Source organism: Pomacea canaliculata, linkage group LG2 (genome assembly GCF_003073045.1).
Source record: "Pomacea canaliculata isolate SZHN2017 linkage group LG2, ASM307304v1, whole genome shotgun sequence".
NCBI classification, from domain to species: Eukaryota; Metazoa; Mollusca; class Gastropoda; order Architaenioglossa; family Ampullariidae; genus Pomacea; species Pomacea canaliculata.
Window position 1 is genome coordinate 3,691,583 of NC_037591.1, and position 27,098 is coordinate 3,718,680.

At 42.7% G+C, this 27,098-nt stretch overlaps 3 protein-coding genes and 2 long non-coding RNA genes across 6 annotated transcripts; all 5 read left to right on the forward strand.

The window, feature by feature from the left end:
• The first annotated feature begins 912 nt into the window (after nt 1-912).
• LOC112557581 lies at nt 913-26,739 on the forward strand. The gene is made up of 5 exons (XM_025227530.1): nt 913-1,326; nt 1,526-2,005; nt 21,535-21,724; nt 22,082-22,206; nt 22,638-26,739. The coding sequence occupies exons 1-5, from the start codon at nt 913-915 to the stop codon at nt 22,725-22,727; spliced, it is 1,299 nt and encodes a 432-aa protein (XP_025083315.1). The 3' UTR covers nt 22,728-26,739.
• On the forward strand, nt 3,776-5,027 carry LOC112557147. 2 transcript variants are annotated; one of them, XR_003097902.1, is made up of 2 exons: nt 3,776-3,905; nt 4,813-5,027. It is a non-coding gene; the product is annotated as an uncharacterized LOC112557147 (long non-coding RNA). The 2 variants fall into 2 exon arrangements; XR_003097903.1 differs by having other exon boundaries at nt 3,782-3,958.
• Nucleotides 10,112-13,348, forward strand: LOC112557148. The gene is made up of 2 exons (XR_003097904.1): nt 10,112-10,279; nt 11,305-13,348. It is a non-coding gene; the product is annotated as an uncharacterized LOC112557148 (long non-coding RNA).
• Nucleotides 16,432-17,601, forward strand: LOC112557145. Its single transcript, XM_025226803.1, has 2 exons — nt 16,432-16,727; nt 16,944-17,601. Exons 1-2 carry the CDS (start codon nt 16,463-16,465, stop codon nt 17,450-17,452), a joined length of 774 nt encoding a protein of 257 aa, XP_025082588.1. The 5' UTR covers nt 16,432-16,462; the 3' UTR covers nt 17,453-17,601.
• Nucleotides 17,825-19,766, forward strand: LOC112557144. Its single transcript, XM_025226802.1, has one exon. It carries the CDS (start codon nt 18,130-18,132, stop codon nt 19,081-19,083), a length of 954 nt encoding a protein of 317 aa, XP_025082587.1. The 5' UTR covers nt 17,825-18,129; the 3' UTR covers nt 19,084-19,766.
• Nucleotides 26,740-27,098: the final 359 nt, after the last annotated feature.

Sequence of the window (27,098 nt, forward strand, 5' to 3'; positions counted from 1 at the left end):
TGGTCATCAATATGTCACGAGCTGCCTCCACGTCTGCCCACGTTTGCTGACGTGCGATTTTCTTTCTTTAGTTTCAGGTGAGAACACGAGAACGTTATCGGGCGCAACATCCGGGCAACTCCACCCTGGTGGCCAACGCACACAGACCTCCGTCGCTACAGCAACAGGACGCTTGCCTCAAACATCTATCGATGGTTTACAGTGAACTCCTATGCCATTGCGAAGTGCTCCAGCTTTTGACAGACAGGACAGGTGAACAAGTAACTGGCAATGCTAACAGATTTTAACAAAGGTAATCGATCAGTGTACAGTTCATCGAGAACTTTCCTTGTTGCGTCATTTCCGTCAGGGAATTGAAACCAAATGAATACCTTTTACTGCTCTGTGAGATTCTTTCATCACCCAGTACTGAGTTAACCTGATTGGCTTACTTGAGCTTTGTGAACAGGAACATGGGGCTGGATCAACAAAAGAAAGGCTGACGTGTTCGTTGTTTTGGTTGCAAAATAAAATACAATGCCGGCAGCAGAGAAATGGAAGAAAAAAAAAAGTGTCAGACTTCGATAAAGCGTTTGATTCGGACAGGATTGTTCAGGATAGATGTGAGTTGTGAGATGTGTGAAGAGTAAGGAATTGAGTCTGAGTTGAAACTGTGAGGTGTCTGACTTAGACATGAATTACATCGGCAAGTGTGCTGACCGATGGTCCATTGGCAACCTCGGAGGAATCGATTGGATGAAACAGAGACCCCATAGTGAACTGTAATAGAAACTGAAAAGTGAGTGAAACAGAAACAGGGGCTGACAGAACCCAAAGAACAGCAGCGTGGCTGTAGAAGGCTCTGGAACATCTGCTGGTGCCTGGACCAAAGCCCGACTCCATGGGTGCCGGTGGTGCGGCAGTCACTTGAGGATGTCCAACTTCGGGAGCGCCGTGGCGTGGCTAGTGTTGGCGCCCTTTGCCCTCACCACCAACGTGGTGGCCGTGGTGGTGGTGTGCCACTACCGCCGGCAGTTCCACGGCTCAGACGCCGCACTTATCTCCCTTTTTGTGACTATGACCTTGCATGCCGTGGTGGCGCTGCCTGTGGCGGCGGGGGTGGAGCTGGGTGGGAGCGGGTGGCCGCCGGAACTGTGCTCCTTCTACGTCTGGTTGTTGGTGTGTGTGCGCATGTCCCAGCTGCTGACCACGGGGGTTATGAACGTGCACTGGATGTGCATCCTGAGGTTCACCTCGGGTCAGGAAGTGTACAGCTCCGCCATCGTCGTGAAGGTGCTAGTGTGCTTGGCGTGGTTTGGCGGTGTGGTCACAGGTCTCGTGCCAGTTGTAGGATTCGGAGTGTACTCCTACTTTCAACAGTTTTCAGATGGAGGAGGAAGAGGAGAGTGTAGTTTTCTTCCGCAGGGTCTTAGCACGTCATTTGTCGTCTTCTTTTTCATCGTGACCTTAGCCACCATGATACTGAGCCTGGTGTCCTCGGCCGACACGCTGGCTGTGTTCAAGTACATGCGTAGAACGGCGGTAGAGAAGTACAAAGGCTGGACGATTCTATCTGCCCTCGTCATCTAATGCGTTCTCCACATCTACCTCCGCTAACGGCCATGACAACGCCAGAGGTCAAAACGCGACCGGATGGCACTCAGGAGGAGGTATAGACGGTCGAACGATCGCCTTTGATGAAGAGGAGGAGATCAAACAAGGAGGAAGCCCTTTCGTGACCAGCAACGGGAGGATCCCTAACGGGGAAGGGTATTCTCACGGATTATCGTCTCAGACGACAGCAGGAGGTGTGCCTGGGCGTGGTCCAGGTGAGAAGAACGGACAGGTAGCAGCCAATTCGGCGGCAGCCATCGTTGTCCGGCCATCCGGCAAGTCCGGGGTGGCGCGCAGCGTTCCGGCAACTGTCCATGCCAGGTACAACGAGCTCAACCTGTCGTCAGAGCTTTGTCGAGTGGTCGTCTGCTTCACCCTCCTAACAGCCCTCATCCAACACCTTCCCTTCGCGGTAAGCTCTTTCATTTTTTCAACGGGTCTCGACTCACAGACCTTGAACCCGCAATTTGAAATCAATCTTTTCTTTGAGTACATTGTCTAATACATATAAACAAAACTGTTCTAGCTGTGTGCTTCCCGTGACCATAAAACATCGACACTCACAACTACCCTTAATGTCTACAACATTCTTTTTAAAATGCAATTTAATCTTTAAAGAGTTAATATAAATTGATTATTAATTTGAAATGAAATCACTTGCACAGAATTGTAATGTTGAATAATTTAACCTGACACTGGAGTGAAAACAAGTCAGGAAAACAATCGTCCATGACCGGGGCTTTGTGAGCACTGTGTGAGCATCTGTAAAACGAGTGTGCAGGGGAGAGAAGCGTGTACACCAGTGTGGTTATGGACCTTGTCACAAGGTTGTAACACCAGGTATTGTGACCACAGGTTCTTACAGACTCTTCCACAGCCTTTCATTAACGGTCACACGAGACTGTATTGCACTAGACAAGAATAATAAACGAGAATTGCACCGTTCTTGATGATGTGTTATCTCTCTTCTCATTTACGATGACAGTTTCAGACCGTTATTATCATCTAGGTGCTATGGTTCTTGGTAAAGTCGTTAACCCCGAGCCGTTGGTGACTAATGAGTGTGACAGACTGTAACGGCGGGGTACCTGCACAGTGATGCACGTGCAAGCTGGGTGTCATCATTTTCGCCAATATTCGCCTTCTGCACGAGCTGACGCGAGTGTTTGTCCAATGCCGCGTGTTGTGAGTCCGGATAGTATTTTGCCTTTTCCGGAATTATTTAAGTTCATGACTACCACAACAATAAATAGACTGGTAAGGAAGTCACGACAAGACACACGAGAACACACATCTCGGCCATTGATTATATATTAATAACCACAATGAAACAAAAAGTTCGAAATTGGTGAACACAGCATATCACAGTGAAACTGTGAACAGAGAGGACAGTTTTCACCTTTCAACAAGTGTTCACACTCGTGTGTATTCCTCTCTTATTTATTTTATGATTCTGTTCCTCTGTCTGTCTTTCTGGCTTGCTAAATTATTTCTACTCTATTTTTCATAAAGCTGTCCCTCGTTTCTATGTCCATACAATAGAAGCTATCTTCCCTTCTAGCGGTGAGTGCTTTTACATTAATCTACTGTTACAAAGAGAAGAGTATAATTATTATAATTTGATCTTACCGGTTTATTGCGCACTTTTATATATATATATGTAATACTAACACTCTAACACATCATATCTCCATCCCTCTCTCTCATATACCGTATCCCTTTCTGGCTCACACACCTAAACACAATGAACTTATTCTCTCTCTATCTCTCACACACACCACAGCTATCTCTCTGTTTCACACACACACACACGCATTCCTACAAACATGACTACTCGCATGCTGACACAGAGCCACACACACACACAGAGGTCCATGTACACCTGTGTGGTGAGAACACAGCTTGCCACGCGCCACAGGAGCTCATGCAACGCTTGGTTACCAACGTGACCTGACAGACGGCAACCTTTCATCTGCCGTCCACCATGACGTCATCAATCCTATTACCCTTGTCTGTCTTTATTGTAATAAGAAAGTTAGCGACCAAGATTCTCAACTGTAAGTTATAACCTCTTTCCTAGACAAACTGTTGCTACACGTGCTGTTTACAGTTTGACGACACAGGTAACATCTGATATCGTGTTTATCTGTCGCCGTACGTCAGTAATGACGTGTCGTAACCACACGCTTGTGCGTTAAGTCGCAGACGTTAAGACGTTTCTGAGTTGAAACCTCGATTGCTTCCAATTATTGCTGCTTTGTGACAAGACATTCCTTCTCACAGGAGCGTCCTCCATTGCCTCGTACAAAGAAGTAAGTGTGTCTCACCTGACGACTGCGACGTGAACTTTGAACAGGAACGTCAGGTATTTAGAAACGTTCATTTCCGCTTTCAGAAACATAATTGTCAACATTGCTGTTGGGATTCAATGTTATATAAAGTTGTAGTTCGTGTGAGTAATTATTTCTAAGAGCTTTCATTAGAGATTTTGCTATTTACGTCCTTGCCAGAGAAGTTTTGAAGTAAATAATTGGTTTTTGGGAAATTCAAACAAAGAGGAATTCCTGCAGTACTATTGCTAGGTGTATCAAGTGAAGTACAGACTGTTGCAGAGGATTCAGTGAGCTGACCTGGACGTAGACCTATTTTTTTCTAATGAATAAGAGATGAAAAATATTAACTAGTCATTATGTACTTGTATCATGCAGAAAATAAGTAATTGATGCTAGTGTAACTAATCTTGATCTTAAATGACAAGAACGATGGTTTTCAATGAAGAATGTGTGGGTTTGGTTCTGGATAAGTTTTCTCTTGTGTCAAAGTCATTTCTCTTGTTTCTTCTTAATATTGTTAAATGTTTTAACACTAGTGCAGGACTTCGTGTTTTGTCGGGGTTGGAATGTGGGGTTGCCATAGGATTAGTTGTGATTTAGGGTTTGCGTTTGCAGTAATCACGGAAGCCTGATAGTGTTTACTACTTTTTAAAATAGTTTTTAATAGAAAAGTGATTGCTGCATTGATGTTCTTCTGATCTTTATAAATCGCTCAAGACATTTTCTACTCTTGTGAAACCTTCAAAACCTCTTACGTATTTTTTCAAAATTATCATTTATGACATAATGGGATGATCATTTGAAGGGCTACTGACCAGTGAAATAATTAGTTGGAGAAGCACAAAATGAAACCCATGTTGTGATAACACTCCCTTCTTTGTGTCAGGAGACATTATGAAGACAGGAAGAATGAATGAAAGCACATTATCTGGGAGGATGCTACACGTGTTGGGGTTGCTGGCTGTCATGGCGGTGCTATGTGGTACAGCACACTCAGAAACCTTTATTCAACAGACGCCTAATGCACACAACTCCGTGAAACACACGGTGGCGGGCGGGAGAACAGCAGTTAAACAGAAACGTGGTACTCATGCATTTGAACAAGAAATAATAGAAAATATTGTTATGGGTCTTAATAATAAGTTAGAGGATGTCTTGAAAAATAAATACAACCGAAAGAGATCAAAGAACAATAAGCGAAAGAATAGACAGCGCTTCGACGTGAGACACACGGCATCGGGCGGGAGAAAATATGCAATTTCGATGGAAGTTCTTGATGCACTTCAATCACTTGAAGATGATGTTAAGAGGCTAAAGAAGTCAATAACAGAGAGTTATCTAATGGCGGCGTTACACGGTTCCATCAACAATGAAAAGCTTTCCACACAGGGCACTGGCAGGGCTTCTGCTAAGGCAAAATTCTTTGGGGTCCCAGGCACCCCTTCTTCAGATTTCTAAGGGGTCCCAGGCTAACTCTAAGGGGTCCCTTTACAAAGTTGAAAAAACAACAACAAATCAACTACTTTGTTCAAATGTCTTTCAGGCACACAAAGCACTGTAATGTCTTGTCAGAAATGGCGAGATTTCTGTGCCATGAATAGTGTGCAAGCATCTGTGATGAACTTATGAGCTCACTGTACTTGGGGTATTCACTTTGTTTCCATTTCTGAGACGATGATTTTAACCATGCTGTCAACATCTTGGAACTCTTCCCAGTAAGGGAAACAACTCAGTGCAAGGGAAGTAACTCTCACCTTGTAGCAGACGACAACAATAGATTGGGCTACGATGTCAGACACTACACTTACCCAATTTTATATCTGTTCTTCGCCCAAATTTGAAGGGGTCCCCTGGGACCCCACTGACGAAAATTGAAGATGTCCTCCGAACTTTTAATGCGTACTGTACGCAATTTTGTCCGTAAGCAGAAGCCCTGGCACTGGAATTGTGAACACACCGTTTGTTGCAGACGACCTAGAGAGTTCAGAAGACAGGAATACAGAGAATGTCCAGCAGAATGACGACAAACACACGGTAGCGGGCGCGAGAACAGGAGTGAAGACGAAACGTGCTCCTAATGATCCTGGACCAGGAGTTGTAATAAAGGCTTCTGTGCAAGATCTCGTTACGGAGACTGTTAAGAAAACTGTTATAAATACTATTAAGAAGACTGTTGATGATGCTGTGAAGGAATCTAAGAATGCTGTTACCGATGTTGTAAAGGATGCTGTTAAGAAAGCTGAGAATGTTGTTGAGGATGTTGTTAAGAACATGGAGAATAACTTATTATAAATACACCGTTCGTTACACACGAGCTAGAGAGATCAGAGGACGGGGATACAGAAAATGATCAGAAGAGTGACGAGAAACTCAAGGTAGTTGCCGGGAGAAGAAGAACATAGCCATAACTTTTTCTTGGAGGACACAAAGAAGGACGATTAATAAAGATCGTTGTGAAGTGGATAAAGAATATACACAATAACTGCTATGAGAGGGCGTCGTTACACGGACGCATCAACAAAGAGAAGTTTTCCAAAGGGAGCAAGTAGATTGTCAACACACCGTTCGTTGCAGACGACCTAGAGAGATTAGTGGACGATGACCGAGCGAGTGAACAGCCGGCAGATGAGTAACAGAAGGTAGAGTGAGGGAGAAGAAGAGCTCAGACCAAACGTTTTCTCGGAGGATACAGCAAACGCAGAGGACGAGACCTTAGCAATGTCACTATTAAAGAGACGAAGAAATTATTATTAGATAATCTGTCTTTCATCAGCCCATAATACGGAAACATCAACAAAAATAAACTTCTCACAGGTTTAATTCGTTACAGAATGTAAACCAGAAAGAGCCTTGACGACTGGACTGCAAAATGTCGCCAAATAACTTCTCAACGCGTCCTTTCTAATTAAGCAGTCTAACTGGAAGACAAAACAATTTTGAGACTCAAATACAACTCCTCCGACATCAAGAATAAAGAAATAAAAAAAAAAAAAACAAATTGAGAAAAAAAAATGGAAAGTAAGATTCCTGTGACAGACAAGACAACAAGTAAGATCAAGAAAATCGTCTGAAGTCTGGTCTTCTTGTTTGTTTTAGACTTTTACGATGTTGATAACTTTAGGAACTTGGCCAGGTAGGGATAATGATATGACAACTCGGAAATATTGTTCCTTTGCCTATATGAAACGCATGTACAGTGGGAGAAGGTGAGCGTTTGTTGACTCATATGCCTCATTGACTCCCAAAGGAAAATTTCGGTCGCAAGATCCAACAAATGCGATGACAAACTCACACCGTATGTTGCAGAAAAAAAATAATGAACTATCACACTGGATGACTTTTCCTTCCATTGTCTTTTCACAGAGAATGAGGACCTTTCAGTTTGATCACTAATAATAATTAAACATTGATAAATTCAGTGCTATAAGCATCGGCTTTCATTTGGTTTTCGATGCGGACGAAGCATGTAGTTATCCCTGCTTGTCTTCTCTTGTCTTGGAAAAGAAAAACATTGATGTTTGTGTTGCTAAAATTCTGTTTTGAGTCTTGTTTACCTTCGAAAGAAAGATGAAAATGTGAGATCGTGCAGTGACTGTCGAACGTACACTTACCTTGCATACGCACGAAGTATTACTCTCACACACACAGACAAACACACTCACTGTTTGAGAACCGCGGACTTAGAGGTTCAAAAAGAAGATGTCGGAAGAAGACTTGTTTTTCTGCTTATTCGGTCATTTTGAGGGCAACTGCTTTTCTCTTATAGATGACGTCTTTTTTTGCCTCAAGTGACGTGGAATAAATTATGCGCACAGGACGTCAGACACAAGACGTCATAGGTGCACGAGATAACACGTGACCTACCACAACTCCTTACAAGCATTACGTTCATTTCGCTTGTTTGTTCAGCTGAAAGTCTCTCTTCCAGGCGATGTCAGTTCTTAAACTTTATTGTTCTCTCATCTGACCATTTTCGTGTTCTGGGACACCCCACCTTACAGAAATATTTTTAAACAAATGAAAACTTACAAAAGTCATTCAAGCATGCATGCCGATCTCTTACACACGTATTCACACAGCTATTCATATACAGATACATCAAAACACACGTGCGAAGGGAACACGTACGGATAAATAAATAACAAATAAATGCGAAATTTGTAAAGCGCATACTCACACCTCTAAGGAGCATGGTCTTAGTCTTTAAGAACAAGAAAGAAACATAAACAGCATACGAGGGACGGAAAACAAACAAACAACCTATGAGATATATATGAATAAACAACCGCACTAAACGAAAATATAAAATCAAATAGAGAAAAACACAAAGAGGAACCAAATAAGAAGAACAAGATATGAGAGTAACATGATAGTGCAAAAGTAAGGGTGTGAAAATTTATCAGCAGTTGCAGTAATTAAGTCTAGATAAAACAAACAAACAAACAAACAAGAGTGTTGGTAGAACGCGTAGACAGAATGTGACGGATGGCGCTGATCTTGTGTAGCTCATAATAGACAGACTCAGAGACAGATATAATTAGTCTTTTGTAATAGGTAGACTGACAGACAGCTGTAACTTGTTTACCGAGAGTCATGTCTGCAGTGACAATGAATCCAGATTCCTGATGGAGGACACAAAGGTGATGTTGGTTTCGCCCACCTTGATCGAACGTTGTAGGCCTGACCAAATTTCTTGTCTGCCACACAAAAGCATGACTGCACGTGGTTTAGTGGTCAGGTATCAGCCTTCAGATGGAGACTGAAGATGTATTCCACCTTGGCCATACCACCGTGCGAACTTGTCCTTGCAACGCAAAATCAGAAGAGTCAGTCAGTTGGACTTTCCGATCTTTGGGGAAAGGGGAGATAAAGGTGGTTGGAGAAAATATTTGTATATATCTGATGCATGGCAGGAGGTTCGTTTCTCAAAATATCGACACGACGGTGACAGAAAACAACAATAATCATGAATTAAAAAAGAGAGAAAATGGAGGAAATGCAGGAGGGCGGAAATGGTTGTGAACACAGCAAATGACAGTGAACTTCGTGAGACAACTCACAAGGACAGTTTGCTTTATTTCCAACGTTGTAGCACGTGTCACACAGCTCAGGGGCATCTAATATTATATTAGTTTTGATAGTTATAAACTACTTTTATTTAAGGAGCCACGCCGAAAGATTTAGTAAAGTTCTATGTCTAAAGTGTTCTCTGAATGATGCCCTTAACAAAGCATCTATGAGTTTTCATTGACACAGGATTACTTACTTACTAGTACGTGGGTGGTAGACGTTGCCACACCCATTACAGCTTAGAGATTATTTTGCGGGCTCGATGAATGGCGTGTAAAGCCTTTGTGGAAAATCAACAGTTTAAGATCGAACGCGATATGAAATTCTGTGGTCACCTAGGGGAGAGACTAGTACAGCCACCTGGTGACATTGTCGTCGCCATGGGCTACCTCGCGATACACGCAGTATGACCACTTCAACAGTTCAAATGCCATCGACATGTGTTTGAACCTATGAACATAGGGTCCAGTGCGCCTATCGCCAAGTGTTCAAATTCGTGTGTATTTATTACTTAAATTAATGCCTGTCTCTTGTTCGGTCTGGCTGTCTGTCTGGCTGTCCGTCTGTCTGTCTGTCTCTCTGTTTCACACACACACACACACACGCATTCCTACAAACATGACTACTCGCATGCTGACACAGCCACGCACAAGCACACAGAGGTCCATGTACACCAGTACTCAATACTCATCAATGTAACACGCACACGTCACAGCTGCAGTGCGCGCATCTCAGAGATAAGTGGTTACGTGATGTCATGGATACGTGGTGTGACCGTGCACACGTGTAGCTGCTGTTACAGTTTGATGTTTGCACACCTGTGTGGTGAGAACACAGCTTGCCACGCACCACAGGAGCTCATGCAACGCTTGGTTACCAGCGTGACCTGACGGACGGCAACCTTTCATCTGCACTCCACCATGACGTCATCAATCCTATTACCCTTGTCTGTCTTTATTGATCCCGATGATGATACTAATAATAACAATAAACAAAGGGAGAAAATTAGTGAACACGATTTTCATCTGTAAGTTATAACCTCTTTCCTAGACAAACTGTTGCTTCACGTGCTGTTTACAGTTTGTCGTCACATGTGACGTCACGATATCGTGTTTATCTGTCGCCGTGCGTCAGTAATGACGTGTCGTAACCGCACACTCATGCGTTAAGTCGCAGACGTTAAGACGTTTGTGAGTTGAAACCTCGATTGCTTCCAATTATTGCTGCTTTCTGACAAGACATTCCTTCTCACAGGAGCGTCCTCCATTACCTCATACAAAGAAGTAAGTGTGTCTCACCTGACGACTGCGACGTGAACTTTGAACAGGAACGTCAGGTATTTAGAAACGTTCATTTGCCGACATTACTTTTGGGTTTGAATCTTTCTAAAAGCTGTCGTTCCTTCATACAAACTAAGCAATTACTTGTAACAGCTTTCGCTAGAGATTTTGCTATTTACGTCCTTGCCAGAGAAGTTTTGAAGTAAATAATTGGTTTTTGTGAACATTCAAACAAAGAGAGAATTCCTGCAGTACTATTGCTAGGTGTATCAAGTGAAGTACAGACTGTTGCAGAGGATACAGTGAGCTGACCTGGAGATAGACCTATTTTTTCTAGTGAAGAAGACATAAAAATCTTAACCAGTCATTATGTACTTGTAGCATGCAGAAAAATAAGTAATAATGCTGGTGTAACTAATCTTGTTCTTAGATGACGAGAGCAATGGTTTTCATGAAGAATGTGTGGGTTTGGCTCTGGATAAAGTTTTGTCTTGTGTCAAAGTCTTTTTGCTTGTTTGTTCTTAATTATTTGTTTATTTGTTTTAACACGAGTGCAGGACTTCGTAATGTCTTGGTCAGAATGTGGGTTAGCTTTAGGATTAGGTTTGGAGTTAGGTTTGTGTTTGCAGCTAGCACGGCTACATAAATACATACATAAAAATTTAGGTTCAAGATTACAAAATCGTGCCCGATTTAATTCCTTCCTGATCCTTTTGATTAGCTGATTATTCTTGTCCCCTTTTAATCTTCGAAAAAAAGTTTCGGAAGCCTGATAGTGTATACTATTTTTAAATAGTTTTCAATAGAAAAGTGATTGCTTTATCGATGTTCTTCTGATCTTTATAAATCGCTTAGGACAGTTTCTAGTCTTGTAAGCCTTCAAAACTCTTTACGTATTTTCTCCAAAATTATCATGTATGACATAATGCGATGATCATTTGAAGGACTACTGACCACTGACAGAATAGGGTTATGAAGGCAAAAAGTTAAGCCCCTGTTGTAATAAAACACTCCCTTCTCTGTGTCAGGAGACATTATGAAGACAGGAAGAATGAATGAAAGCACCTTATCTGGGAGGATGCTACACGTGTTGGCGTTGCTGGCTATCATGGCGATGCTATGTGGTACAGCGCACTCAGAAACCTTTATTAAAAAGACTACATTAGACGGACACATTCAAGAATGAAAAGCTTACCACAGAGGGCAATGGGATTGCGATGAAACCGTTCGTTGCAGACGACCTAGAGAGATCAATGAACGATGATCTAGAGAATAAACAGCCGGTCGACGAGAAACACACGGTAGCGGGCAGGAGAAGCAAAAATTTTTTGGGGATCGGTTCTAGAATGGGTCGAACATTTCAAGGATTTGGTAGACATGGATTTGGACGCATGATGAGGGGAGGAAGACACATTACTGGAATGATACAGGATATCTTAAACGGACCCATGGACAACCTACAAGCTTTCCACACAGGGCACTGGGTTTATGAACACACCGTTCGTTGCAGACGACCTACAGAGATCAGAAGTCGGGTTTACAGAGAATGTCCATCAGAATGACGAGAAACACGCCGTAGCGGGCGCGAGAACAGGAGTGAAGCCGAGACATGCTCCTCATGCTATTGGAGCAGGAGTCAGACCAAACACTGCTGCCAAGCATGTTGCCGTCTATGCTGATAAGAATGATGATAAAGATCTTCTTAAGGATACTTTGCATAAATTTAAAGATGTTATTTTGAAATCTTTTGGCAAAGCTGTTGACAAGGCTTTTAGCTACATAAACTCCTTATAAACACACCGTACGTTGCAGACGACCTCGAGAGATCAGAGGTCGGTTATAGAGAGAATGATCAGAATGAAGAGAATCTCAAGGTAGTTGCCGGGCGAAGAATAGCAGAGACAAAACTGTTTCTTGGAGGACACAAAGTAGGACCATTAATAAAGAGCTTTGTTAAGGCGATAAAGAATATGCACAATAACCGCTATCAGAGGGCGTCGTTACACGGACGCATCAACAAAGAAAAGTTTTCCAAAGACAGCAGGCATATTGTCAACACACCGTTTGTTGCAGAGGACCTAGAGAGATTAGCGGATGATGACAGAGAGCGAACGGTCGGCAGATAAGTAACAGAAAGTAGCGTAAGGGAGAAGAAGAGCTCATGAAAAACTTTATCTCTGAACATACAGGGAAATCAAAAGATGAGACCTTAGCAATACAACTTTAAAAGAGACGAAGAAATTATTATTAGACAATCTGTCTGAGATGATACCATTACACAGAAACAGCAAAGATAAGAAACCTCCCACTGGTTTTATTCGTTAATAAATGTAAGACCGAGAAGACAGCCTTGCCGCCTGGACTGCTAATAGTCGCCAATAAACGTCTTTATGCGTCTTCTTAAATAAGCAGTCTAACTAGACGACAGAAAATTTTGAGAGGACACTACAACTCCTACGACATCAAGAATCAAGAAATATACAAAAATTTAGAAAAAATGAAAAGTCAGACTCCTGTGAGAGACAAGACCACAAGTCAGATGAAGAAAATCCTATGAAGTTTGGTCTTCTTGTTTGTATTAGACTTTTACGATGTTGATAACTTTAGGAATTTAAGCCAGGTAGGGATAATGATATGAAACGGGAAATATTGTTCATTTGCCATATGAAACGCATGTACAGTGGGAGAAGGTGAGCGTTTGTTGACGCATGGCTCATTTACTCCCAGAGGACAGTTTTGGTCGCAAGATCCAACAAATGCGATGGCAACCTCACACCGGAAGTCTCAAGAAAAAGAAACTTGGAAAATAATAAACTATCACACTGGATGACATTTACTGCCACTAGCTTTTCACAGAGCATGAGGACCTTTCAGTTTGATCACTAATAATAATTAAACATTGATAAATTCAGTGCTATAAGCATCTGCATCCATTTGGTTTTCGATGCAGACGAGGCATGTAGTTATCCCTGCTTGTCTTCTCTTGTCTCAGAAAAGAAAAACATTGGCGTTTGTGTTGCTAAAATTTTGTTTTTAGTCTTGTTTACCTTCGAAATAAAGATGGAAATGTAAGATCGTGCAGTGACTGTTATGGAAATGAACGATGGTGAGTGATGTTGTGATTGATGACATCTTGTAAAATCAACATTTGTGAAGCAGCTGTACACAGCAGTGTGATATGACGAACGTACACTTACCTTGCATACGCACGACGTATTACTCTACACACACATAGACACACACACACAAACACACACACACACAAACACAAACACACACACACACACACACACACACACACAGAAGTCTCGACTACACTCCGCTGATGACGATGACGTTGAAGGTGAATGAATCGAAAAGGTCAGAGGAATGTCACTTAGAGAGTCAAAAAGAAGATGTCGGAAGAAGACTTGTTTTTCTGCTTATTCGGTCGTTTTGGGGCAACTGCTTTTCTCTTATAGATGACGTCTTTTTCTGCCTTAAGTGACGTGGAATAAATGACGCACATAAGACGTCAGACACAAGACGTCATTGGTACACAAGAATATCACGTGACCTACCACAACTCATTACAAGTATTACATTAATTTCGCTTGTGTATTCAGCTGAAAGTCTATTTTTCCAAACGATGTCAGTTCTCAATATTATTGTCTCTCAATCTGACCATTTTCGTGTTTCGGGACACACCCACCTTAAGGAAATATTTTTAAACAAATAAAAACTTATAGACAAGAACGTATTTAAACACACACGCACTTGCTCTTACACACGCGTACGCACACACTTATTAGAAAGACAAAACACACATGCTTAGGGAACACATACGAATAAATATATAATAAATAAATGCGAAATTTGTTTAGTGTATACTCACACTCTTAAGGAGCATGCTCTTAGTCCTTAAGAAGTGACAGGAAAACAAACAAACAACCTATGATCTATGTAAGAATAAACAACCGTACTTAACGAAGAATAAAATCAAATGCAGAAAAACACAAAGTGGTGGTGAACACAGCATATGACAGTGAACTTCTGTGAGACGATTCACAAAGAAACTGTCAACAAGTGTTCACACTCCTGGGTATTTCTTTCTTATTTATTTTAAGGATTCTCTCTGTCTGTCCGTCTGTCTGTCTTTCTGGCTTGCTAAATTATTTCTATTCTATTTCTTCATAAAGCTTTCCCTCATCTGTATGTCCATCAAGTAGAACCTATCTTACCGACTAGAGGTTGAGTGGTTTTACATAAATCTTGTGTTCTGAGGAGAAGTGTTTAATAATTATAACTTAATCTTGTCGGTTTACTTTATATATATGTAACACTAGCACTCTAACACATTATATCTCCATCTCTCTCTCATATACCATATCTCTTTCTCGCTCACTCACCTAAACACAATGACCTCACTCTCTCTCACTCTCTCTATCTCTCACACACACCACAGCTATCTCTCCGTTTCACACACACACACACGCATTCCTACAAACATGACTACTCGCATGCCGACACAGAGCCACACACAAGCACACAGAAGTCCATGTACACCAGTACTCAATACTCATCAATGTAACACGCACACGTCACAGCTGTTGTGCGAGCCTCTCAGAGATAAGTGGTTACGTGATGTCATGGATACGTGGTGTGACCGTGCACACGTGTAGCTGCTGTTACAGTGTGATGTTTGCACACCTGTGTGGTGAGAACACAGCTTACCACGCGCCACAGGAGCTCATGCAACGCTTGGTTACCAGCGTGACCTGACAGACGGCAACCTTTCATCGGCACTCCACCATGACGTCATCAATCCTATTACCCTTGTCTGTCTTTATTGATCCCGATGATAATGATAATAATAATCGTAATCAGAAAATTCACGACCACAATTCTGATCTGTAAGTTTTAACCTCTTTTTTTGTTGTTTACACTAATTTGGTTCTTCCTTTCCCAGTATCCCTAAGTTTAGACTAGATGAACTGTACAACTGATGACAACGAACGTTTCAACATCAGTCACTTGATATAAGATCTGCTGAAATAAAAGAATTGGAGTTCGTATAGTTTACCACCGTCGTGAGACAAACTGTTGCTTCAGGTGCTATTTACAGTTTCGATGTCGTAGATGACGTCACAATATCGTGTTTATCTGCCTCTGTGCGTCATTCATGACGTGTCGTAGCCACACGCTCGTGCGTTAAGTCGCAGACGTTAAGACGTTTGGTAGTTGAAACCTCGATGCCGTAAAATTATTGCTGCTTTCTGACAAGACGCTTTATTCTGTCAGGAGCGTCCTCCATTGCCTCGTACAAAGAAGTAAGTGTGTCTCACCTGTTTCATCAATGTAGTTGAAGTACAGACTGTTGCAGAGGATGCAGTGAGCTGAACTGGACGTAGACCTATTTTTTCTAATGAATAATTGAGGAAAAATCCTAACGAGTCATTGTGCACTTGTAGCATGCAGAAAAAAATAATTGATGTTCAAAATTAGAAATCGTGCACGATTTAATTACTTCCTGATCCTTTTGATTGGCTGATATTCTTGACAGTTATTAATCTTCGGTAAATAGTTTCGGTAGTTTGATAGTGTATACTATTATTTTTAAATAGTTTTCAATAGAAAAGCGATTGCTGCATCGATGTTCTGCTGGTCTTCATAAATCACTCAGGACAGTTTCTACTCTAAAGCCTTCAAAACCCTTTTCGTATTTTCTTTTAGATTGTCTTTTATGACATAATGCGATGTTGATTTGAAGGCTACTTACCAATGTAAGATAGGGTTGGGGAAGCACAAAACTAAACCCATGTTTTGATAACACTCCCTTCTCTGTGTCAGGAGACATTATGAAGACAGGAAGAATGAATGAACGCACATTATCTGGGAGGATGCTACACGTGTTGGGGTTGCTGGCTGTCATGGCGGTGCTATGTGGTACAGCGTACTCAGAAACCTTTATTCAACAGATGCCAAATTTACAAACCTCCCATCGCATACGAAACATAATCTGAACCCATCGATGATAGCAGATGATTACGATTATAATCAAAATTTGAGAGTCAGAAATCTATATAAACATACAGAGTGAGCCCAACGACGAAAGTAGCTGCCAGGAGAAAATCGTCCACCATCGGCTCTGAATATCTTGTGACACCTTCTATAAACTGGACTACGACACAGAAATATTTTGTTCAAATGTTCGACATTGACTTAGACAGCACAACGGTCAGCCTCCGTCCAAGAGATCATCTGAATATTACTTGCTTCGTCCAAGAGAAACTGGAAAAGAAAGAACTTCGGCTTTGGACGCCTAAAGAAGATGGAGAACGGGAGATAATTGTGGAGATTGTTAGGAAAGAAGCAGTGTCTGGAGATACAACGCTCATTGCAGAGTTTGAGCTGCCAAATACTTACCACACTTTCCTGAAGCAGAACGAAAAAGCTTCAGTTACCAGCAGAGGTGAATATTAAATATGACTTAAAGAAGTGTCTACAAACATCTCTCTGTCGTCTGCATATGTAAACACACACAAACACTTTCTCTCCTCCTCAGTTGTTGCTGATATGTTGACATCTCTAAGAAGCACCGTCATAATCAAGTTATAGTTTTGTATATTCTAATTAGTTTTAGTCACACAGAGGTTTACTTTTAATCTCTTATCTTCAATTAACACAGATGCTATGCAGAAGGGGACCCACAGTAAAATCCGTCAACACACTGTGAACGTGTTAGTCCCCGATGCTGGCTGCAAAGGGAATGGGTTTTACAAGTGTCGCGTGGCCTCCAGAGTCCACCTGCGAGACATGGCGCACATGGAGTGGGTAAGCACCCGGCTTCAAAAACAGGTGATTTTGGCCGAGTCGTGTGGTGGTAAGCCAGGTGGGGATCCAGTAGTCAATGAGATCAAACTCTTTGAGAGCGAGACGGGGTCTGAAATGGAGTACGGGGAGGAGTTTGACTTCACGTGGCTGTGCAGAACGTCCGAGGATTTAGGGATACGGCAGTGCTATCAATACTTCAAGATACCTGCTACTTGGCACGATGCGCAGGAAATTTGCCAGGATCAGGGAGGCCACCTGGCGACAATCCAAAACTCAATGGCAAACTCGATGGTGCAACTGGTCTTCAAATTGGGTCGGGCGAGAGAAACCCGGATGCTGGAGGCAACGTGTGGATTGGGTTGAAGGAGAACAGAACACATGGAGTCTTCATGTGGAGCAATCTCCAACCTATGAACTACTCAAATTGGGCGGTCGGACAACCGGCATTAATGACAAACCAAACAAAGTGTGTGCTGGCCAAAACCGATAAAGTTAGACAGTGGGAAACTGAGAACTGCGACGTGATCTTCCTCTTTATTTGCGAAACCTACGATAGAGGTCCCATCGACAACACTCCTACCAAACGGACGACCCAATACCCAAACTTAGACACAGTTGTGCAGGTGAAGATTGGTACAAGAGGAAAGGCAAATGCTACCAATATCTCTCACATCCAGTTGACTGGAGCGAGGGGAGGAAAAAATGCAGGAATAATGGCGGTCGCATGCTGACCCTGGAATCTCTTGAAGAGTACAACTTTGTCCAGATTAGTGTCCGTCCCTTCATGGGAAACGGACAGGCATGGACAGGACTACGAAAGGACAAGAAGTTTACATGGGACAGTCGCCGCTGTAGACAGCGAGTTTCTAGGTTTTCTCACCAGTGGCGCCAGCAATCTTCGCGGAGATAAAAGGAGAGGCTGCTACTCCCTCACGACAATCTACAACCATCCCCTTTTCTTGGAACAGTGTGACGAGACGTACGGCGTCATTTGCGAAGTATACACTCATGATTATACATGGGATGTCGACAGATTGACTATGACTCCCTGGAACGTGTATCCTACCAAGCTCGAGCATCATGTGGACGAAGACCTAAATAGAACTGATATAATTGACGCTCAAGACGAAAAACCTATGACCCCAGGAGGGCCAATGGATGTCAACTCCAAAATGAGTGATCTGGAACAGACAGTGAACGAAGAGGAGCAGCAATATGCTAACTCCCTAAGAACTTCTTACGTCAAACAAGAACAATGTCATGTAGGCTGGAATCAGCTAACAAAATTTAAGTGCTACAAGTACATGGACTCTGCTGCCACCTGGTACGACGCTAAATTACAATGTCAGAAGATGGACAGCAGCCTGGTCACCTTTGAGACCGGAGACGAGCTGTCGGTAGTCCACGAACACTACGGATTCTTGATCGTAGGTATAGGAGCCTGGACGGGGCTGAGGAACGACGGACAGCTTACCTGGGACAGCAACCATACAATTCAAGAAGAATTTCTGGAGTCTGCTTTGGGTACAGGTGGCTTAGAGGGCATCGCTCAGAAGCGAGGCTGTTTCTACTTGCAAAAGTCCGACGAAAAGAAATTGTTAGTCGACGACTGTGAAAAAGAACTTCCTTACATCTGTGATTTCTACACCAATCGAAGAAAAAAGTTTATACAAGACAAGTTCTCACCAGCTGCCAAAGAGAAGAAAATAAATCACCAAGACGATCTCAGTAAAACGAAGAAGAAGACACAGGAGGCTAGGGTAATCGCTAACAAACCGTTCGTTGCAGACAACCTAGAGAGATCAGTGCACGATGATCTCTTGAGTAAAAAGCCACATGAGGAGAGACACACGGTGGCCAGCAAAAGGAGAAAAGCTCATGCAAATCGTCTTTTCGGAGAACACACAGAGGAACGTTTAATAAACTGTGCTGTTAAAAGACCAACAAGTATCTTATCAAATAACCGCCATGAGATGGCGTCATTACACGGATGACGGATACATATCAACAATGAGAAGTTTCCAAGGGAGGACACTGGGATTATGAACACGAAGTTCGATGCCGACGACCTAGAGAGGTCAGTGAAAGATGATTTAGAGAGTAAATGCAATGTCACTATTAAAGAGACGAAGAAAATATTATTAGATAATCTCACTGAGATGATACCATTACACGAAAACATCGACAATTATAAACTTCCAGGAGGTTTATTCGTTACAGAATGTAAACCCCAGAAGACAGCCTTGCCGCCTGCACTGCTAATTGTCGCCAATAAACTTCTCAACGCGTCCTTTAATAAAGCAGTCTTACTAGACGACAGAAAAGTGGTGCCACCGACATCAATAATCAAGAAATAAGAAGAAATTGAGAGAAAAATGGAAAGTCAGATCCCTGTGACAGACAAGACCACAAGTGAGATCAAGAAAATCCTATGAAGTTTGGTCTTCTTGTTTGTTTTAGACTTTTACGATGTTGATAACGTTACGAACTTAGGCCAGGTAGTGATAATGATAAGACAAACGCAGACATATTGTTTATTTGCCTATATGAACACATGTACAGTGGGAGAAGGTGAGCGTTTGTTGATGCATGGCTCATTGACTACCAGAGGACAGTTTTTGTTGCAAGAACAAAAATCAAATGCGATGGCAACCTCACACCGTTTATCAAAAAAAAATAATAATAATAAACCATCACACTGGATGACTTTTACTGCCATTACCTTTGCTCAGTGCATGAGGACCTTTCAGTTTGATCACTAATAATTAATTAAATCATTGATAAATTCAGGCTAAAGCATCGGCTTTCATTTGGTTTTCGATGCAGACGAGGCATGTAGTTATCCCTGCTTGTCTTCTCTTGTCTCAGAAAAGAAAAACATTGGCGTTTGTGTTGCTAAAATTCTGTTTTGAGTCTTGTTCACCTGCGAAAGAAAGATGAAAATGTAAGATCGTGCAGTGACTGTCATGGAAATGGAACGATGGTGAGTTACTGTTGTTGTGATTGATGACATCTTCGTAAAATCAAAATTTGTGAAGCAGCTGTACACAGCAGTGTGATATGACGAACGTACACTGACCTTGCATACCACGAAGTATTACTATCACACACACAGACAGACACACAAACAAACACACACACACACACACACACAGAAGTCTCGACGACACACCGCTGATGACGATGACGATGAAGGTGAACCAAATCGAAGTTCAGAGGAATGTCACTTAGAGAGTCAAAAAAAGATGTCGGAAGAAGACTTGTTTTTCTGCTTATTCGGTCGTTTTGGAGGGCAACTGCTTTTCTCTTATAGATGACGTCTTTTTCTGCCTCAAGTGACGTGGAATAAATGACGCACAACGACGTCAGACACAAGACGTCATTGGTACCCAAGACAACACGTGACCTACCACAACTCAATACAAGCATTGCATTCATTTTACTTGTGTGTTCAACTAAAAGTCTATTTTGTCGACGATGTCAGTTTTCATTATTGTTCTCTCATCTCTCATCCATTGTTATGCTTTTGGACACACCTTACAGAAATAGTAAATAAACGCGAAATTTATAAAGCCGATACTCACATCCCAATGGAGCATGCTCTAAGTGTTTAAGAACAAGAACGAAACATGAACAGCATAAGAGTGACAGGAAAACAAACAAACAATCAACGAGCTATAGAAGAGTAAACAATCGTACTAAACGGAGAATAAAATCAAATACACAAAAAACAAGACGAACCAACTAACAACAACAAGAGCTGAGAGTAACAGGATATTGCAAAAGTAAGTGTGTGAAAAAGACGAGCAGTTGCACTGATCAAGTCTGGATACAACAAACAAACAAACAAACAAACAAACAAACAAACAAACAAACAAACAAACAAACAAACAAACACTGAAGATGTATTCCACCTTGGCCATACCACAGTGACAGCTAGTCTAAATCAGGAGAAGTCAGTCAGTTGTACTTTCCGATTTTTGGGGATATGATAAGATATGATAAAGGTGGTTGCAGAAAATATTTGTATATATCTGGTGCATGTCAGGAGGTTCGTTTTCATACTGTCGGCCCGCCGGTGACGAAGAATAACTATAAGCCGGAATAAAAAAGGAGAAAATGGATGAAATGGAGGCGTGATTGTTAATTCTGATTTTTATGATCTGTGATTTCTTTTTTTTTCTTTTATTCGTTTGATTTTCCATGTTTTCTTGTGTTTTTTATTTATTTTTTTAAATAATTTTTAAACATGTCACGTTTTAACTTATGATAATCTTCATGCTGCTTCTTGATCCTCTGCTCCCTTTCTTTCTTTACTTTTTTTTTTCCTTCTCTTTTTTTAGCGTGTAGCTAGACAGTTTATCCGTTGTATACAGTAATGAGAGACTTTGTCGAGTAAAGAACATAAAGACGGCGACGGGGTCACAGAGTGCTCTGGTGTGCAGGTGCTGCAGTTTATTCAACTGGTGCAGCCAGTGGATCGGGTGTCGGCACAGGTGGTGGTGCTGTGGCTGCTGTTGCTAGAGGCACTGACGGCGCCGCACGTACTGTGGGTGCTTAGTCGCCGCTACCGGCATGCCCTGGTGTATGTGTGGACTGTGCACGTGCTGAGAGACACGTCAGCCAAGGAGGAAGGTAAGCCTGTGCCACCAATGTGTTTAGGTGGACCGCTGAGTGTCTGCCGAGACCAACCCTTAACAAAGTTCTCCACTGTTAGTCTCGGAAGCTTAAAGAATGAATGTGACTAAACCGGAAGCTTTGTATACAACAGCCTCGTTCTGGCAGCTAAGCTGAAACGTCCAGTTTTAACCATAAATATTGCCTGATCCTTTGGAATGGTAATCGTAAAAAAAAAGAAGAAAAAAATGTGAGCCAGAGAGCGCGGAAGTATGTTTGATGACGTAGGAGTGATTACGCGTATATGCGTGTGTTCGCGTTTCTCAGGTTAGACGATGTTGTAACCGTTGCTTTGCTATTTATCTTCTATGTAAGATCCTTCAGCCTGTACCCTTCAGTCCTACACGCGGAGAGTGCAAGCGCCAGGTGGCGCCACGGTACGAGTCACCGCACGAGTAAGACGGGGCGTGACCATCACTGGTCCTGTACACGAGTATCAGGTGAGTTGATCTGCAGGTCGCTTGGCCTCTCTGCTACTGTCTCCATACTGTCAGGTAAAACAAGGCTTAAAACTTAATAAAACAAATACAGATCATTATGCTGTTTTTCGCTAAAAGTGTTGGTTTTCGATCAGGACATCATCATTTTGCTGTTCCCTGACCCCTCAAAACACACATTCAGATTGGACGAACACTGTCACGTCCAGATTGTCTGGTTAACACTTGTTTTAATTTATTTCTTGCTTATTTTACATTTAAAAGTCTCAATCCCGCCCCCCAAAAAACCCCAAATAAAAAAAGCTTTTCTTTTAGAAAGACTAAACAATCTTTTCAACTGCTGAAGTGGGTTCTTGTAGCTGTGTGTTCTGCTCTTTTCTAGCTTTTCTTTTAGAAGGACTAAACAACTAAATAATGCTATTTATTTATTTCAGCCCAATGGACAAGTCAGGGCCTATTCGAGAGAAGACGACCCCGAGGGATTTTCCCCCGACTACACTGGAGCAAGCCAGACGTGGAGCTGAGATCATCACCACAGACCTAGATGATGACCTGACAGTCATCACGGACATAGCGTCCACGAAGAAACGGTACATCTACCACTCACCTGCGTCGGAGCGAGCGGCGCAAGCTTCGCTCCAGCGACCGGAAGCTGCCGAGGGAAGTGGTGGCAGTTCTCAGACCACTAGCCCCAGCCGGCTGTCAGTCAATAGCCCGACACGCCCCTTTGACATGCGGCGGAGTGGCAGTGCGCGGGAGGCGTGGAAGGAACAGATGCGGAAGAAGCACCTACCGGCCGTATTCGTCAACGATGCCTTTGATGCCGAGGAGGAAGGAGAGCGAGGTCAGGACCTCGTTTCGGACATGCACGTGCTGCCAGATGTAGCCCTTGTTGGGGGTGACTTCGACGAGGTAGACAGCGAGGCCGAAAATGTCGGTCGTCAACGAGACGCTGCGAAAAACATCCGGAAGGCGTCCTCCTCATCATGTGATTAACCACCACTTTCACTACGACTACCAGCGAAGCGATGGCGCGCCGAGGGTGGAGAGTGAAAGTGACGGAAGCAGTTTTCAGTACGACGACAGGGACATAGAGATCATTCTTGATGGCCATCACGGACTTCATTCTGGAGGGAGCCGCTCGGTACTGGAAAAAGTCGTAGAAGCAGAGGCCCCAAGGGAGAGCAATGATGATCCTGTGCCACACTTCGCCGCGACGACAGAGGGTGTTTTGAAAGACGGTTACTTAGGAAGAGTGGACAGTTATGGGGATAGCAGCGAGGGGAGCTCAACGGAGAAGCAGTCTGTCCGAGGTCGCAAGAAGCCGCCTCGTCGTAGCAGTCGAACGAACAGGTTGAAAGACCAACCAAAGCTTTGTTGTGGAGGGGGAGCATGACCTCGAGGACAGGAGCGACGGAACTGAAGAAGCAAGAGCATGGACCTTGCAAGGTGAAGGGTTGAAACAAGGTGCAGATGAATTTGTAGGAAGAGAGTTTTTCCTGTATGAGGCAGACCAGAGTAAACAGATGCCTGCTTATGAGATGCAAAACGACTTCAACCAATATTCGTCTTCGGTAGAATTGGACAAAGAGGGGTTTAGAAAAAACTTTTCCCGTGTACCGGAGTCAGTTAATCCGGGTTTGGTGTCCGTAGCATTTAGCAAAAACGATTTTGTAAAACTTCAGAACATTACTAGTGACTCAACAGACGCTGACAACATACCCGACAATGTATCAGTAACATCAACAGTCAAAGTAAGTGGCGACAAGAATAGCTCTAATAAGGCGAATAAAGTGTTGATGAAGGACGTTTTCAAAGACGAGTTTGACGAGGTGGCGCCACATAACCCGCGAAAAAGAACAGAAGTGATGGACAAGGACTTTGACGATGTCGACGAGCCGCGAGGAACGCCCACCGGGAACTCTGTGATAAGTGCGCCATGGACCCTTACTCCGGAGGTGGGAGCATCAAGAACGGTTCTCACCCTAGTAGTAGGACTCGCAGCTCTTACTTCCGGCGAGATGTTGACAGCAGCAAACAGATGATCACGATGGTGGACAGCGATGCAGATCTGCCAGACACTGCTATCGTGTTGGATGTTCTGGAGACGAGCAGCTCCGGAAGTGAACACTCAGTCGTTCTTGAACCTTACCATCGTCGTCCTCTTTGGCTTGACGATGATGACGAGCAAAGCCAGAGTAATAGCGCTGCTGACCTATCGATTTCAAATCCTTTTCGGGTGAGTTCAGTGGGGTATCCTTTTGCGGATCCAAGTCGAGAGGGACAGTTCAAGTCCCAAGGTCTTAGTTCCGGCTTAGGAAACTCGTTTGGTGGCAGTTTTGATGCCAAAGGTCCAAAAATCGTATGATGGTGAACCCATTCCAAATGAAGTTTTGGAGACCACTTCCTCTTCTGGAGCTTACTCACATGATACTTTCTCATCGGAGAGTGACACTGCACAGAGTTCAGGTAGCAGCGATCAGCTCAGTTTTCTCAGAGACGCGACATCTGAGCGCTTAGGTGTAAATGGCTTTGATGACGAGGCAGATAGATACCATGATAATACGATGGCCATAGACTACAACATAATGATACATCCGTACTACGGGTCTTATCCTGGCTTGTACTTCGAGTCGATCAAGGAGGAGCCGGAGGACTTGAGTGACTCCACGCTTTCCGGCCACACCGAAGATGACGCCCATGGATCCACGCATGGCACACTACAATCATTTTCTGCCGAAAGTTTTGGTCCCAGCAAAACTAAGCCATTTCTTCTCAATGGAGATTCGACATTTCAAGTACAGGCTATTTCACAGACCGTAAACAAAGATGTTGCTCCTCCGGGTAGAACTTCTGCTGATGGCAGAGAGGCACCCACTCCTGACATATGTAGCACCCAGAGAACAGGAACGCTCGAGCCGGAAGATCTGCCATATTGGGATGACGGAGCAGTTTCGATTTCAACGAAACAATCCAATCCTTCCTTTCAGCTGTTAAAAGTATCTCCCATGATGGACCACAAGGTTAATGGTGTCAGGAACTTCTCTAACGACCTGCGCACTAACCTCGACCTGCCCCGTACAGCCAATGGGGATGCAGCGGGTGCACTAACAGACGTCACAGACGATGTTCTTCCCAGAAGAAAACCTCCACCTCCACCCCGCAGGAGCAGCATTAGCAATGATGGACCACTTACTGACAGCGAGTTACAAACTCATCATTCTGAAGCATCACCTGTTGACCCAGTTTACTTCTAGTCTTGGTTATTTTATTTCTGTTTTGCGGATTCTGCAGTGCAAGGTGTTATTAATCAACACACCTACGTGCTAATGACGACTGTGTGTCACTCCTGTGAGACAGGATCCAAAAAGCTGTTGCAAAGAATCACAATCCGTGTTCACTCACCTGTAACCCAATAAATGGAAGACGAAAATTGTCAAACATGTTTCTCAGAAAAGTGCGGTCCTTACATGGTTATTGTTGTTTTTGGTCAGCACGAGCTCTCGCTCTGCCAATGTGACACATTTGTGAGTGGTATTATTTGAGTTTCAGGCATATACAGATGAAAGGTGAAAGGTGACAGGTGTATCATCCTGAGGTTTTCTGTGCAGAAGGGATTCCTCAGCTTATCATTTGTTTGGGAAGCAACGGCTTAAATTTTTAACCAAAGACTTTGACTTGTTTGCCTTGTTTAAGAAAAACGTTTCGAATAAATCAACAATGATGAAATAACACTTGAGAAGTCTCCACATTCACTGAAGGTTAGAAAAGTAAACAGTAAACTGTAAGGGTGATTTCGGATTAGGCAACAGGATTACTATGACGTTTTGTGTACACTTCCTACACAGACATGTTGCACACTTTGCTTCACCGTCTGCTCTTATTTGTCAAATTCAAAAACTCAATGTAATAGTCGACCCAGAATCCTGCTGGAAATCACTCTGTTTCTGACTTAAAGCCTTCCAACGACAAGGCCAACTTCAGTGTCAGTCCTGTAGTGGTTGTGTTCTGTGCAGGGCATAACAAATTCTGGCTGTTGACAAAAACTTAAGAGCCTAAAGCTAACAAGGCCTTGCTCTTTTTTAACCCATAGCTTCAACGTTTTATATAAACAGTTTTATCTGTTTATGCATTGTTCAAAATAGTTTAACAAAAATGTCCCAAGAACATCCCCACACACTTTTTATATACACTGAAAGGCCTAGCAACATATGACAAGGGGATATAATTGAACTTCATAAGATAGAGTGTAGACACAACTGTCTACAGCCGACATGGAATATTCACCCAAACAGAGGAGTGGAACCTTAGCGCCATATTTTTTGGCTTCATCGAAGTGAGTTTATGCACCAGCGCTTTCTAATGCAGTTTGTTTCTGGAAATAATGCTTGTATTTATACTATCTATAAATGATTAGGTGTTAAATATATTTCTGTGTTATGTTACATAAAAGAACAAATAAAAGAAAGAAAGAACAAAAAAAAAAAAAAAAAAAAAAGAAAAAAAAAGAAAGAGAGGAAGGAGAAATGGGCAAACGTGAGTGCGCCGTTGTGAACACATTTTAAAATGCCTATGGGTGAACGGCACCGGTTGAGTAATAATTTCATAATCACGTTAATTAAATATTTATCTTTTCTCCGGCTTTCACTCTCGATGCAAGTACGATCGCAAATCTCTTCAACTTCTTTCACGTAGTACGCACGTAACCATTTACACACTATACATGCCCATGGACTAACACAGAGGTGAAATGACAGAGGTGATTTCTCTTCCCTAAAGAATTAGAAAGAAAAGTATTTTGAGAGGAATGGAAAAAAAAAAAAAAAAACCAAAAACAGAGAAAGAAAAACAAATAAATTAGTGGAAGTTAGCCACAAGTTACTGGTTACATTCTA